Genomic DNA, 17,251 nt, shown 5'->3' on the forward strand with positions numbered 1-17,251 from the left:
TGGGATATTTTTGGGAAACTAATTTATCTTTGTCTTGTTTCCATTGACAGCTAAGAAATGACCATGCACTTTCTTTGAAGGTTTATTCTTTGCGGTACAGTTTTTTTCGCTCTTTTAATCACAAGTTAGGGCTTTGACCTAACCAGTTTCGGTTCGGTTTCATGAGTCCATACCAAAGAAGAAAAAAGAGACATTCCAGAATATGTACAAAAATGGATATAGAAACATACTAGAATTTCTTTCTGGTATGTACCTCTTTATTAGTATCTTTGTATTGGTGGATTGGATTGTACTGAGAATTTATGTCTATCGTCTAGGGTGATTGTGTTTTAGTTCTAGGAAATGATGTTTCCTTTAAAATGAAATGGAAAAGAGAAAAATAGGTATCCATTTTCCATCGAGACAAACAACCACTTGAGACTATAACTCTTTTGAGAGTCAATCATTTTTTTCATAATACAAGTCCCCCTCTAACCATATCAATGGTAATGGCTTTCTTTCATGCTAGTTGCCATGCAATTCCTTATGGCCGGAGCAATTCCCCTTTTCATGTTTTGACGTATAAAACTATGCAAGAATTGACATATTCAACGGTCAACTTCAACAAAAAAAATACAAAGACTATATTAGGTTTCAGTTTGCATAAATTCCTCTAATTCTTAAGCATTTGGTATTTTGACGCTGCTTATACTTTATAGTTGTTTATTTTCCTTGTTCTTACTACTATTAAATAATGAACTTTGACTATGCAAATTTGGATAGATACTTATCATGGCGTTTATTGACTGTTGGATATTTTCTCACCGAACAGAAAAATGGAAGAGTAATGTGAATAAATAGAAATGGAATGAAAAGCAAGAGTGGGTGAAAGGTAACATTCGAGTAGTCACATCACTGGCGAAACTGTAGTCGTGGTGGTGGCATCGAAACCATGTTATTTACTAGTAAAGACATTAGTGCGAAGAGGTCGGAGGGTTGGGAGCTAATTAGCATTCTCAGTGTGTACTAGTCCTTTCAGAAGTTAAGGAATGCTCCCCATTCACCCGAATCGCTCACTCCAACTTCTTGCCAGCTGCTCCTCTCACTGACCCTGACCCACCCTTTACCTCTGTATCCCTTACCATAAATCCTACAACAAATAATTGTACCCAAAAACTGACCATACTAGCTCGTACGTCTTTTGGATAATGATTGAATTAATTGAGAAAAATAGCTGACTCGAAGAAAGAGTAAAATAGACAACTAATTGATGCTTAAGAGTTGAGTCCGAGGCCAATATTGATCTTCGGGTGCATAATACTTACATCCATGTGCTTCGTAATTAATTAGCTGTTGTCATATTATAATAGTTATGGCTTAATAACAGGTAATATGGTTATATTAGTCATTACTCGTTTACCTTATGCAGTTATGCAGCCCAAGCCATGGTAGAAAGGGACAATTCTCTATTTGACTTGTGTTCACGTAACGTAAACAATGCATTCTCTTCGTGAGGGAAAACTAAACTTGCACTTGGATTTGGATGCCATCGCCACTTCTGCATTTCTTCCCTTCCCCCAATGAATTGAAATAATATATAAAGAACTAATCTGATCCAACTTGAAAGTGATTGTATGTATGATTTATATTGGTTTTTTCTTACGATACAAAGCCATATCCCATATTGTAATGAAAAACCGTATCGCATATACAAAGATAATAAAAGCGTCTATATATGACTATCCCATAAAAAAGATCTTACATCTTGAAATTAGAACAACAGATGCTAAAGGACGTAGATTGTGGAGTTATAATATTCCTTGTATGAGGAAAACTATATGAAACTCATTGTATGTTGAGAAACATAATCCAAAGTAAATGTTTTGTATATTTCGTTGGGTTACAAAGTCGAGACTTGTAAATTAAAAATTAAAATTATTGTAATTAAATGTCTTAAAGAAAATATATATAAATTAATATATATTCTTTCTTCTCAATTTTTTAAATTCTGATCATATCTAATTCTCTTACTTTTCTGCATATCAAAATTACTTTTCAAAACTTTTATTTGACATTAAAAATCCTGGTACAACAATTTTTAAAAAATTTTAAATTTTAAAATAAAATATGTTAAAGTCATTTTTGTTATATAAAATTTCGTAAAAACCAAACAGGAATATATATAAAAAATAGAACAGAGAGAGAATATATTTTTAATCTGAAAAAGGAATATTACTTTTTGGGTTACGTTTAGCACCTATGCTTGTTCTATTCCCAAAGTATTTATAAGTGACAGAAGGTGTAAAGAACAAGTTGCAAGGGAAGATGAGAAAGGTAAAAAATGGGAACAGAAAAGTATAATTTCATTACACTTGATTAGATTACGTGAAGGACGAATGTGTAGGTGGACTGAGCCTGAGGAGGATGAATAAGGGCATTCACGTTATGCGAAATTAAATCCCCACTGATAGGAAGTCACTAGAGTACAGCTTTCCGGTCGGCTTGGATGTTAGCTTGCTTTGAAGCACCCCTGAAGCTTCTGAATTGAGTCAAGTTGACAGATGGGAATAATAAATACTAGCAAAAAGGAAAAAAAGAGGTATATAAACTTTATTAATTACTATTTCAGAGTTCGATGGAAGAACAAATTTTCTTCTTGCTTTAATTTGAACGACGTAGCATTGTGTTCGGTAGGGAAGGAAATCAATTTTCATTGTTTAGTTGGAGAGAAATTAAAAAAAAAATCCAAAAATAAAAAAGAAAAAGAAAGTAAAAATGTAAAAGAAAATAATTGTTGGAAACGGAATTGCACAGATACAATGAAGACATGTTTAAGGGCAGTTAATAAGGCCAAATGGTCTCCTTATTTTGGGTGTTAGGTTACGTGGAGCATTGAGCAATAACGAAAAGTCATAGTGTAACTGTACTGTTGAAACAAAGAACAAGAAAATCAAAAAATAGCTTTAAGACATTTAATAATGTTACTTTTTCTTAAGGTTTTATTCTTCCCCATTTCCAATAGATATAACTGTCTATTTTTCAACAAAACATAATTACTTGTTTTTCAACTTAACTATTTGAACAAATTTAATTGATTGAACAAACATAATTCTTGAACAATCATAATTGTTCAAAAGACTTTATTCTTTTCATTTTTTCATTATTATTGTTGAAAAATGTTCCAATAATCCCTCATTATTTTCAAAATAATATAAATTTTTAATAATCTTGAAAATCAATTGCATAGATAAAGGTGTTTTCCGATTGAACCATCACTTAGTAAAAATATTTAAAGTTAACCAAAATAGTATGGTAGACTATGTTTTGAACCAACTATTTAACTTAGTTAACTGAACACATCTCGTAAAATGATTTTAGCACTAATGAATGCACAGTATTCGACGACACATTTATGGCCATGTCGCTACATCCTCTTTTCATGAGTGTTGTTAAAGCCAGGCTCTTAAGCTCTTAGAAATAACCATACTTCACACTCACATAGGTAGATCCCATCAGGAATGCCCCCGTAACTAAAGCATTCTAACAAATTTACGTTATGAGTCTATTAAGAGTATATAACTCATCATTTCCTTATTATTATGGGTAATAGCACTTTACTTGAGATGAAATATAACATATCATATTATAGTGCTAACAGCTACATACAGATAGTGTACTTTGTCTCATTGAACTCAAAACTTGATATTATACCAAACGTTGAGTTGAGTTTCTTGTTGGGTGAGGGCTGGTCATGCATCAAATGCAAATAAAATCGTAACGAAAGAAAATGAATGAACACAATTGCACTTCACCCTTCTAGGATCTCTTTCTTGCCAATTTGAGCACAAAAACAAAAACAAAAATATAATCATATGATCATATCATATTGCCTCATTAATAAAGAAAGCTTAATCTTTTGTTAAACCACCATAACAGCCTTGAAAAACTCAACCACCTTAGCCTAGTTGTTGCAAACCAAAGTTGTTTAAGGAGTTCTTGTGCAGCTTCTAACGGTGATCCACACCAATTGATTTGAAAATAAACTTATAATTTAAGAGTAAGTCCTTAACAAACTTATAACTTCTAATTTGATTAAGTCTAACTTAATCACCTCTCCCATTTTATTTTCAATATTCATTTTGGGTGTGTGACCCATTAAGCTTCCAACATGTTGACAATAAACTTAAGATATAATCCTTAAACTTAGGATTAGATAAATTTAAACTACTTTGAATTTATCATTAATCAAATTAACTATCCAAAGTTCATAAACCAAGAGCGGAATCTAGCAATCCATCATAGCCACCTAAATGTTAGAAAAATCAAGATAGTTTTACTCAACTTTTCAGTGATCAGTCTTTTAGTGCAATTCAATCCTTTCACCAAGTGTCTTAGAAATCTAAGGAGCATGGTGTAGTGTCTATTTCTTGATCTTTCCATATTAGTTCTTGCTACCACCAATTAGCTAACATGGATTATGGAAAACTTCTTTTCCAAAATCCATCTTGCTTTGACCAAAGACTTTACTAAGCTAATTCAGGACAAGATCAATCAAAGCACATCTCTTTAATCACTTCGAGTGGTGAATCTTCTCTTGACTACTCATTTACCTTTGTATGTTTCATGCTATACGCAATGTCCATCACTTTGGGCAGTCATGGTTAGAACCCCTTAAAATAGTATCAAAGTATAACAATTCTCGTACAAGACAACTCGGTGTTTCAAGTCTAAGGATCACTTGCATGACTATCACATGAGGATATATTCCATAGACACTTGAATGACATATCAAATGAAATCCTCATGGAGGGTCATGTTTAGTGAACTTGTTTTCAAAATAAGTAGTTCCGAGTATCTCCCTACTTCAACATATGAGATCAATTGCTTACTTCACAAGTAAGGAACATAAAATGTGCTAGTCTATAAGCATCATTGATGTCTAATATTAATGGTACATTGATCATGAACAATTTAGGAATTATGCTTTGATGCATAAGGATTTTATAATTGAAACACTTTAAGATTCCCTTGCAAGGCATGTCAATTCCTTGGACTTCATCCAATAAGCCTGTGTACAATAGATTATTGATAAAGGAAAACCTTTGATCACTTGTTATGAGTATCTTGTTGCATGATTAAGGATACAAACCTTGAGCAATTCAATTGGTTGCAGGGCTTATACCTAACATTTCTACCATGGGTGACTGTTAACTTATGAGCTTGAGTCCTATCCCTTTTGAGGTCTTATTTATAATATCTTTAACAAGATTTTTGTTAAAAGATCTATTAAGTTTTCACTAGACCTCATAAAATTTATAATGATCACCCTATTTGAAATTAATTGTTAAATGTAGTTATGTCTAAATCCAATATGTCTAAACTTTCCATTATACATTTGGCTATATGCTCTTGCTAGAGTTGTTTCACTATTACAACAGATAGAAATTGGAGAAATTGGTTTAAGCCATAAAAGTAATACCATAGAGTAAATTTCTTAGCTATTCAACTTTTTTAGTGGTAGTAGCCAATGTAATGAATTTGATTGTCATGGTGGAATTTGTTATACATGTTTATTTTTTGAACCCCCAAGAAATGGCATCCTTATCAAGAATAAAAATCCATCTACTTGTAGAAGCATGATATTCCAAATAGGTAATCCAACTAGTATTTAAATATCCTTATAGCATTGATGGATATCCATTATAGCAAAAAACATAATTGATTATCTTTTTTCAGTACCTAAGTACTTTATTTATTACTTGCTATGCAAGTTACTTGGATTACTTGTGTATTGACTTAATTTCTCAACAATAAATGTTATATCTAGCTTTGTACATATCATTGCATATATTAGGCATCCAATTATCTATGCATATTCTACTTGTGCTATTAGCTTATCTTTGTTGGGTACCAGCCTTAGATTAGAATCATAAAGCATAAACATTGATGTATAATCTGACTTTCTATACTTCATTATAATCTTTTGAACATAATGTGATTGAGACAATGTTATGCCATCATTGTCTCTTATTATTCTTATACTAAGAATCACATTCGTCACACTTATATCTTTCATGTCAAACTTCTTTAGTAAGAACCTTTTTGTGCAATCGGTACCAAATATTAACATGTCATTCATATATAGGGAAATGATGACACCTCTTACCATTATGAAACTTACTATAGACACAATTATCAAATTAATTTATTTTATAGCCATTAGCTAGCACAATCTCATCATATTTTTGATGCCATTAATTAGGTGGTTGTTTTAACCCCTATAGGGACTTTACAAGCTTACACACATTCTTTTCTTTCTTAGTTGACAACATTGTACCTTAATGTATAATTGAAATGTCAAATAATACATCAAGGTATATGTTCACATAAACAGCATTATGCCTTTATTGCACAATAAGAATGTCATGCCAAAGATATTAAATATCTTTTTTGTATCATTATACCTTCGATGATAAAATAGAAATGCACCATATACTTAGATGTTAGATTTACATATTGGCACCATTATACCTTTACGTATAATAGGAGTGCCACATGCCCACACCTTGTGTCTTTCATTACATGGACCTTGATGGTATTTACATAGTAACATCATTATACCTTTATGTATAATAAGAATGCCACATACCCACATATCTCATGAACCTTGATGGTTTGTCTTCTATCAAAACTCAAGATGCTTTACTTTAGGATCTTTACCTTTTTTTATCTTATTTGTGACTTCATCTTGGTTGCAACAATCTTTTTTTATTGGAAGATAACTACCAAGATCTTCGAGAGGCATCTACTCTTTCTTATACTTTAAAAATTTCTTAGTGTCTCTCCATGAGGGGGGAAATTTGTCAATTATAGAAGACACAACAATAACTTCATCCATATCTGCAGCATATGTGAATATAACAAAATCCTTTTTTCCAACTAATATACATTTTTTATGCATATCACATACAATAGTGTTGGAAAAGAGAAGCTTCAAGTAAAACTACCAAGAAGGGGAATGAATTGGTTGTTAAGTAAAAAATCCTCCTTTTTGAAAAATCAATTCAACTATGAAAGAATAAATTAATAAAACAGAGTATAAATTGAATAAGTAAGGAATAGTAAAGAAATAAGGGACTTAGCAAGATTTTTATTAAGGTTCAATCTTCCAATGCCTACATCCTCTCACTTCATATCACAAGGAGTTTGAATTCCTTATTAGCTTATCTTTTCAATATGGTCAAGTGTAACCTTTATAACATGCCTTTTGCAGGATCAAGCGTAACCTTTACAACATGCCTTTGCAAGATCAAGTGTAATTTTTAGCAAGATGTTGCATTTTCAGGCTAAAGCACAAACTTTACACAAGAGAAATCCTTTTAAAGGATCATGGGAGACCCCTCTACCTTTTGCTTAGAGGTTTAAGCAATATAATAGTGGATTCAACCGAACCATAAAATAAAAACCTTTAAAAAGGTGGATAATGAAGTTTTAGTTCAAAAAGGTGAAAGCTTTCACAAATATAAGAATGATCAAGGAAGGTCTAAGCTCATGAAAGACAGGCTAAAGGGTAAAGATATGAACTTTAAGCTCATTGCTTGTTTGAAAGTAGAAACTTTTCTGTTTACAATTGCTATTCTTATTTTTTTTTCCTCTTGAAGAATGATTCAAAATTTTTCAAAATCCTCTTATCTTCTTGCTTTAACATCCTTAAGATGTATATTTATAGGCCTTGAGATTTTTTACCTGTTGGAGTAAGTTTTGAATAATTTCTTGTACGTTCACACCAACTTGCACAAATATGTCACTTTTGTAGAATCGATTTTTTATAGTTGAGTTGTCAGTTCTTTGCAAAGTTTGTAACTTTCTGTCTCTGAAAAATTAATTCTTTTATTATGAGATGTCGGTTCTTCTACAATTGGGTGTAAAGGTGACACCTTTGCAATTTTAGAGAATTGATTTTTTTGCCTCAAGGTGTCAGTTCTTCGCTGTGGACTGGCACCAAAATTTGAATTCAAGCTTAAATTTTGCTGTTCCACTTTTGTCCAGTTGTGCCATGCCTTTCCTGGTCAACAAGTTTTTAATTTGTAATTGTGGTGCTTCAAGAACTGACTTCTTCTTCTTATGGAATCGATTTTTTCTTCCTTGCTTTTCTCCTTTTACCTTCTGTCTCCTCATAATAGATTCTTTGTCTCTTAGGTGTTAGTTCTTCACAAAGTTTTTAGCTTCTGTCTTCCAAGAACCCAACTTCTCCTTGTCCTAAAATCAATTTTTCATTGTTGATATTTGCTCAAGAGTTGACTTTTTCTTTTACAGAATCAATTCTTCCTGTAATTAAAGAATATATTGTGCTTCTTTTCATTTAAAAATCAAGTCATTTCTTTTGGAAACTTGATCCTTGGGTTGGCATATATAATTTTGAAAACAAGAGACTTTTGAGAAAATCAAGAGTATGATCATCCATATTAAAAATATATTTAAACAATTAATGTGTTTCAATATATTTTTCTATTAAGTTTAGCTTTAACCATCCTTTGAGATTTTTCTTCATACTTAAAAATATTTATCATTTTCAAAGCTTATTGAGTTCAATCAATTTTGTCATGTCAAAACAAGAATAAAGCTAACAACTTCTCCCTTTTTGATGTGACAATATTAAGAGTTAAATTTGCTTATCGAAGAAAAACTCCCCTTGAAAATATGCTCAATATTTTTTCAAGCAAAGTTCCCCCTGAATTTGTGCTTTTCCAAAAAGCTTTGCATTTAAATTTGAAAACACTTTTGAAAAACCATTTTGAAAAATGCAGCCAATTATGAACGAAAATTTAAGCGCAAATTTACTCATTATATTTCTTCTTTTTGTTATATGAAAAAAGAAAAGAAAATGGAGTATAAGATTAAAGGAAGAAAAACTCATAGAAAGATAGAGCATTAGTAGCACAAGTATAATATAATTATCCATCAATCTTTTAGAATAAGATCATAAAGACATTCATAGCAAGTAAGTTCAATCAATCATCAATTAATCATTAATAATTTTATAGAATATTTGCAAAAGAGATATTTCATTAATTTAAATCATATACAAAAGATCATTTGCAATACAGTTATATCAACATGAAACAAAATGCATGCAAATGATAATGCAAAGCAACTTTCTATGATTTAGATTCAAAGTCAGTGCTAAAATTAAAGTTAGAGTCAGGTCTTTTTCTTTTGTGTTTTTCCATTCATCCTTCTTCATCCAAATTTTGAATTCAACACTGTACTCATATGTCAAGCCCGGCTCTACAATATGTTTATTATGTCATTCTTACATAAGAATGCATGTTTGCTTACTTGGGTACCTTGAAAATCGTTAAAGGACGGCAATATACCAAATGATACAATTAAGTTGAATTAAGCCTCGAACTAGTCCAAATAGAGATCTTAAGATGCAATTGAGAATTTTAAAACCCCATAATGACTTAAAATGGTGATTCGGAGTTCGAGGACCGATTTGGAGTCAAATTGGAATATTCATGACCTAGGGGCAAAATGATCATTTTGCCACCCGAGGTTAAGATGTGAGTGTTGGATGAAATTTTTGACTAAGATTGATCATTTGGAGTATAATTTGAGTTTGAGAAGTGAAGAATTTTAATTTTGGTATTTTTTCGAGGATAAGGGCAAAATAGTCATTTTGCAACCACAAGGGCAAAATTGGTATTTTACACACCAACACTTGTCATGCCCATGGATTTCATCCATTAACATTTTGTATTGTGGATAATTGAAATATTTTATGTGGTGGAGAAAAAAAGCTTAATAGTTAAGAATTTAAAAATGGACTAATGGTAAGGTGACAAGTGTCAAGCTTTTATTTCTTTATTATTTTCCTTATAAATTAGCACAAAACTAGCCCATATCTCTTCATTATGGTCGGCCTCACCAAGGAGAAGCAAGAAAAAGGAAGAACAAAACCCTAGGTGGAAAAATTCAAGGAAAAAGTGTGAACATTCAAGGAAACAAGTGAAAAAAGGTAAGATTTTTCAATTTAAGCTTGAGATCTCTCTTTCTTAAGCATTTTTTCTTATTTTTCATGGTTGAATCACATGAAATCATAATGAATCCCTTGCTGGCCGAACACTTAGAGGGACATTTTGATGTTTGATTTGGTTAGATTTCAATGTATTTTAGTGGTTTTAGTTAGTTAGTGATGTGTAACATGAAAAGCCAACAAGAAAAATTCACTTCCTTCCATCACCCATCATTGGCCGAATCTTCCATGTAAAGTGTGGATGGTGGATTTGATTTTATTTCAAGTGAATTGGTTAGGAAATGATGAATTACGGTGAGAAAATCAAGTCGAAAAAATCATAGTATTGATGCACCCACCATGGCCGAAATTCCTAAGAGAAAATGTGAAGATGATTTTGCTAAATTTTATGCTATTTGACTTGTGTTTGATGGTTTGGAGAATTGGAAGAAAAATGGAGTTAATTGGAGTTGAATTGGACATATTGGCCAATTAATAGAGTGATAGATTGAATTAGGCCAATACCGTTTTATTTAGGTACACAATTGAATTTGTGTAGAACATCGTGTTTAGACGATAATCCGAACAATTTGCATTCCATTTCATGCATCCATATAGTTTTATAACAGTTTAGCACCAATGTGGTAAATTGTTTGATTGTGCATTATGTCTAGGTGGTGAATCCTTCGATAAGGGCAATGAAATTGTAGCTGAAGATTGATAGTCGGAGTATTCTAAAAATTCAACTCCCGAAATAGTGAGTAACCTTATCATCATCTTGATTATCTGAAGTGAATTTTAATTCGTTTTTGTGATTTTATGGAAAATGAGTTTAAATGGTAAATCTTTATGTTTTATAAGCAAAAATGTGATTAAATGAAATGATTTTATAAAATTGTTTTGAAATTGAATGATGGTTTTGAAAATGGAGTAATTAGAGACTAATTGCTGTGTTGTAAATTATGATTTGAATAGAATGGCTTATGATAATGTGGGCATGAGTGGTTGGATTGGTAATTGTGCTAAACATATGTGAACTGTTGTTTTGTCTTGACATGCTGTGTTGTAAAATAATTGCCACGTCGTGCTGTTGGAATTTTATTGATTTGGTGGGATATCGATTAGCTTACTATAGTGGGCGGGTTCTGTGGACTAGCTTATTAGAAGGGTACGAAATCCGGTTATATACGTACCTTGGTCGGAGAGGCGCGTAGGGTAACTCCCGAGGTAAAACTTTAGAGTTCATTTCACACCAAACCACTATGTGAGGGTGAACTCAGCCAAGGCCAAGGAACGGCTATGTTTTCAAAATAAAAACATGATTTATGCGTACATGACTTTTTAACAGCTTTGGCAGATTCGGTTGGGATAGCCCCAGGCCAAGGTATCCCTGACAACTGAGTATGAGAATAATTTTGACACGAGCCAAGCTTTTCAGGAAATCATAAGCCTCGTTGTTTATTTGGGTGAAATGAATTTATTTTATCTTATTAAAATGAGTTCGAAATGCTGTGGATCATTTTTATGCTAATCTATTTTATCTGTCTCCATTTACTTAGCTTTGGATATTTTAGATTATATTTGTTTACTCATTGAGATTATATAATCTCACCACCCTCCTTTCTATCCCTTTCAGGCTCAAGATAGTCGGTAGATAGCTAATTTCGTTGAGGGCTACAGTTGGACTTGCATCCTCAAAAACTGTAGGTTCACAGCTTTCATTACTTTTTGTCATTCGGGGGCCCACATATCATTGTTAAATGTTTTGAATACCTGGTTGCGTGTGCTACTATATTTAGGAATTTATTTTACTTTTACACTGTAAAAATTATTTACGTAGCGATCTATAAAAATTGTTTTATGAAAAATTAGAATATTTTATTTATTATTTTTATTTTATTCCATTAGCTATAATTTCACTTTAAATGAATGTTTTAGATATCTAAATTTATTTTCGGTTATGAAATGTGTAAATTTCTCTCATATACTACATTTTAGCTAGTTTCAAAATTTTTTAAAAAAATGACCAAAATACCCCTGTGTAGTTGAAATTTCTCTTTGACTGTTTTTGAATTGAAATTGCTTCATATCACTTTAAAACATGATTTTAGTAACTAATACTCACAAGGGAAGCGAGAAACCTGATGTTAAGCCTTGCGAGGTTTCGATTGGCATTCTAGATAATGAATATCTATCGGGACATCGCGGCGGTTGTCACGAGCTCGATGAGAGTTTCGGGTCGTGACATCATATCTCATATTTTCAAGAATATATCTATTTAACCTTTTGGTTAACTTCTGACTCTTGAGTTTCTCATTCCAAGTATCAATCTTTGACTTGTGGAGGAGTTTTGATATCACCATGCCATATGCCAGATCGTTTTGTGTTCTTTTGACTAGGGTTATCATATCTTTAAAAATGAATTAGGCAAAATCAATCTATGTTTTCTTCTTTATGTGGTGCATGACCACATTTCTTTATTTATTATAGTCTTAGGCTTGATTCCCAAAGGTCTGATGTTATGGGCAACTATAAAGTACAAGACTCTGTCATGAATACCTAATCTTGAGACATGATTTGGAAACTCTAGATTAGTGATTGGTTGAACTAGAAATTTTGTAGCTAATTTATCTTTAGAAATAACATTTTCTTTTCCCAAGTAAGAAATTACATCTTCATTTACAGGTTTTAACTTTAAGATTCTTTAGAGCAGTGCAAGAGTGATGAAATAATTATTCTAGGAGAGAGATGTAAAGAATGAGTCATCATGATCAACTGGTCCTTTGTCATTTACTCCTATGTAGACTGGTTCTGTTTGAGTAAAAGACTTTAACAAGATCTTCATATACTTCTCTTTTCAGGTTCAAATAGTAGTGTCATCCCATTTCTCATATATTTGCATTGTATGGCCATCCAATATCCTCTTCAAGCTATTCTAAGTCAATTAGTCCACCATGAAATACCTTTCTTAAGGCATAATCTTTATCAAACTCCATTTTTTCTTCAGATGAAAAATGCATATAGAGAGAATCATTTTTCTTGCTCTTTTGCTTCTTAGAAACCTGTGTAGAAACTTCCCCATTTCTTTCTGAAGATCTTTTTGAGGCCATTGAAGTGGAGATTGATGGGAGTTAGGAAATGATTTCTTATTTTCTTGTGTACTGAATAGATTTCTTCTTTGAATGTTGTGTACCTTGAATGAAGATTCAATATATATAGTTGTGAAAAGAGAAAGTGGAGATATTGAAAAGTTTCGACCTTTTCATTTTCCAATAGATACTCTTTTAGAATATAAAAAGTTTTGACCTTTAAAAGTAACTTTTGAGATTTCAAAGTTATCTTTTAAAATTTGAAGTTCAAAGATTTTTTTGATTAAAAAAAGGATCGATTCTTTGAATACTAAAGGTCGGTTCTTTGGTATATAAAAAGTAAAAACAACTCTTAGAGAATCGATTTTAAAAGGAAGGGTGTTGATTCTTATAATTAAGAGTTTTAAAGGATTATGAGTTTTGACTTAAAAACAAGTTTAGGAAATCTCTAAAAAGAAGAAATTTGTTCAATACACTATTTCGCTTGAATTGAAAGAATGCATTTGTATGTGATAATGAGTGAATGCAGTCAATCAAACACACAAAAATTTCATTAGGATATCATTCATTCAAATCATGTTTCATAGAAAATAAGAACTCAAGAATTAACATCATGCAGTCAATTTCAGTCAATGAAAAAAAAAAAACCAATCATCATTCACAAAGAAGTGGCTTTTGGCACTGAAACCACATATTTTTATTGTACACCAATCTTTAGGACCTTGCTTCTTTCTGATTTGGTTTACCTACAAAACAATTTCTTATTTGAACTTTTGGTATTCAAATTTCCTTGGATCCTTTTTTTTAGTCACAATAGTCACATAAAAATTATTCATTTCATTTATAAAGTCTATTTAATCAGTTTTCTTTTTGTAATTTTCAAATGCATCTCTTAACTTTTTATTTTCCTTTTCTAAGTTATTAAGATCCTTTCGACTTAATTGAATTTCATCTTCAATTTATTATTTTCATTTTCTAATTCATGTTTCACTTTTGTTAAGAATTTATTTTCAACATTCAGACTAGATATCTTTTCTTCATTTTTCAGCTTCATATTTTCATATTTATGAACCAATTCCTTAAAGGTTTCTTCAAATTCCTCAAATATAAAAGTATATCATTTGTTAAGATTTTTACCTTTTCTTCCTAGTTTAATGATGAGCACTATTTACAAGATAAAGAGCTTGCTTCACAGTCTTGTCTTAAGAATTGAAACATGATTGATTTATCATCATTGTTAAGTTTCCATCCTTGAGCTATTTTCTTTAAGCAAGTAGTCAAGCTTATCCCATATTTTTTTGGCACTGTTGTACATAGAGACTTTGATGTATTCCTTTTCTCCTAGTGCAGTGAAAAGAATATTCATGGTTTTGGTATTTAGCTCTTGCATTCTTTAGTCATTTAAGTCCAATTCATGCATCTCGCTAATCATCTTTAGTGGTTTTTCTTCAATTGTTCTCCACATTTCAGGACCATATGTTTGAATAAACTGCCTCATTTGAATTTCCACTTAAAAAAGTTTTTACCACTAAATTTTGAAAATTCTACAAAAGATTTTTCATTGTTAAAACTGATGAAGCAAGATCAATGTCCATTGGAGTAATGACTTCAGATTCTTTACTTCTGTCATTATAATGGGCTTTCATGTTCAAATGTTTCTCCTTGACAACCACTCTATGACTTAAACATTAAGAGTTAAGATACTGTGGATTTTCTTCTTGTCCATTTGACTCTACATCATCTTCATCCATAGGATCATCAAGTACCATATAGTAAAAATTTGCAGTCTCTTCTTCCTGTTCATTTTATGACTCATCAATGTCATTTCGTGCTGCCATTATTACTTTTTTCTTGATGTTTCTTGAACTATTCATCTTGAGTTTTGGACATTCGTATTTGGTGTGTCCAGGTCTTTTGCACTCATAGCAAATAATGTGATCACTTCCATGATTAGCCTTTAGAATGTCTTTCTTAAGATTTCATCTTAGTTCCTCTCTTTTAAAGATCTTTTTGCTTTCTTGTTTGTTCCTCAAGAAATCTATTAAACCTTTTGGTTAATAGAGCTATTTTTTTATCATCACATTCAACATTCTTTACATTTACTTCCTTAATTACTATGAGAGCAATGCTTTTTCTTTTTTATTCTCTTTTAATTGCTTCATTTATTTCTTCCTCATGTTTGAAAGCCATCTCTTAAGTGAGCCAAAAACCTATAAGCTTATCTAACTTAAGTACATTTAAATATTTGGTTTCTTCTATTGCAGTGACCTTAGGTCTCAATGATTTTGGTAACTAGTGAAGGATTTTCTTCACCAATTATGCATTTGGGAATTCTCTTCCTAAATCTTCAAGTCCTTTTTTGATTTTAGTGAATCTCTCAAACATCTATTTTGGAGACTCTTCATTTTTCATTTTAAACAATCCATAATCAAGGTATAAACATACTTATCTTTGACTCTTTTACTTAACTAATGCCCTCATAGCAATTTTCTAAAGTGCCCAAATCTTTTTTGCATTGGAGCACATAGCTGCCCTTCTAAATTCTTCTTCACTAAGAGCACACAAAGTAGCTGTTACAGCTTTGTGATTCAGCTGTATCAACTTTTTATCCTTATCATCCCATTCAGCTCTAGTTTTAAGATGTTTCACACCATTTATAGTTTTTGTAAGAATATGGGGTCCATCAATAATCATATCTGTCGTAACGTGCAGGTCTGGAAACTTGATCGCCAGACGGGGGTGAAAATTAAATTATTTAAGAGTCGCCACCAATCTTTTTTATCTAGGTGTGATTGGTCACCTATTAACCCGATTTTAATCGACGAAGTCCTAAATTAATTTTAGGTCCGTCGAAAGAACGAGAACTGATCCACGTTTTTTTAGAGATGGGTTCGGGAGTGCAGTTACGCACGGAGAAGGGTTAGCACCTCCGTGGCCCCCATTCCATGAACGGTACCATTTAATCTTAAGTTATCCTATTATAGCCTACTTTTGATTTATTCCCTACTTATTAACTAAATTTTTTATTTAAAATGACTGAGTCTTTTATTCGATTTTACGTATGCACATGATGCAAGCGTAAAATGATGTCATGACTTGTTTATTTTAAATAATGGGGTCGGTAATCTTTTATTGGAAAATCATTCAAAGACCATCCCAACGCTTTGGTGAAGTCTCAAAATTTTCCTCACCTAGAGATATCCTCGGAAAAACTCGTCTCTGCAAGCTCTTCGGGGAAATCCCATCATCGGAACTCCCGCACAATTTGCAAGATAAATGTGACGTGCTATGACAGGATAAAATGCTGATGTCTACATGCACGCGTTTATTGAATTAGGTGGTTCATAATTCACTTAACTATGTATTTAATAATTTATCATTTTGTTTATATGTTTATTATTATCTATTTTTTTTCATGGATTATTTATTTAGTTTTATATTTTTTTGCTTTCTACTTAAATCTATATCCTTTAATTAACGTTTTTTCATTAATATTTTACTTGATTATATAGCTTATCAAATAAACAATTAATATTTTTTATTTTAAACGGTTAAATTAACCTTATTTAGTAATATTTATTAACTAATTTAAATTCCAATACAATATTATGTAAATTTATTATTTTTTAATATATATCATTTTTTTAACAACGATTATTTGACTTAATGTGTATTGAAATTTAGAGTTCGGATTTATCCCGACGCTTCGGTGAAAATCCGTCTCAAACTTCGCACCCAAAAAAAAATCCACTTAAAAGAGGTTACTCTTTGTCTTTTATTAGGTGGAGTTTCTCAAACAATCATCTCATTTTTCTTATAATTTTTATATTTGTATCATGTTGTTGTTTTTTGTTTTTTTTTTGTTTGTATATATATATTATATTATATTTGCAAGTATTTAAATATGAATATTGATCCCGATTATATATATATTTACTATTACAACCATTATCATCTTTTTAGTTATTTTTTATATTTTTTTTTGTTCGAATATTTGTTTATATCTATTTTTTTATCAAATATTTACCCATATTTTCATTTACCACTTTATATTTTGTTGTTATTTTTCTACTTTAAAATATCACATAATCTCTACATAATATATTTTTTGTCTTAATTAAATTATCCTTATGCTCCTAATAATATGTCTTTAACATAAATAATT

At 31.2% G+C, this 17,251-nt stretch overlaps 1 protein-coding gene across 1 annotated transcript in view; it reads right to left on the reverse strand.

Annotated features, from left to right (window-relative positions):
• Nucleotides 1,053–17,251, reverse strand: part of LOC108661918 — a 20,191-nt gene continuing 3,992 nt past the window's right edge. The window contains exon 2 of the mRNA XM_018120907.1: nt 1,053–1,129. Coding sequence (XP_017976396.1) covers nt 1,053–1,129 — 77 coding nt within the window. The remainder of the gene's footprint in view (nt 1,130–17,251) is intronic.

Source organism: Theobroma cacao, chromosome 5 (genome assembly GCF_000208745.1).
Source record: "Theobroma cacao cultivar B97-61/B2 chromosome 5, Criollo_cocoa_genome_V2, whole genome shotgun sequence".
NCBI classification, from domain to species: Eukaryota; Viridiplantae; Streptophyta; class Magnoliopsida; order Malvales; family Malvaceae; genus Theobroma; species Theobroma cacao.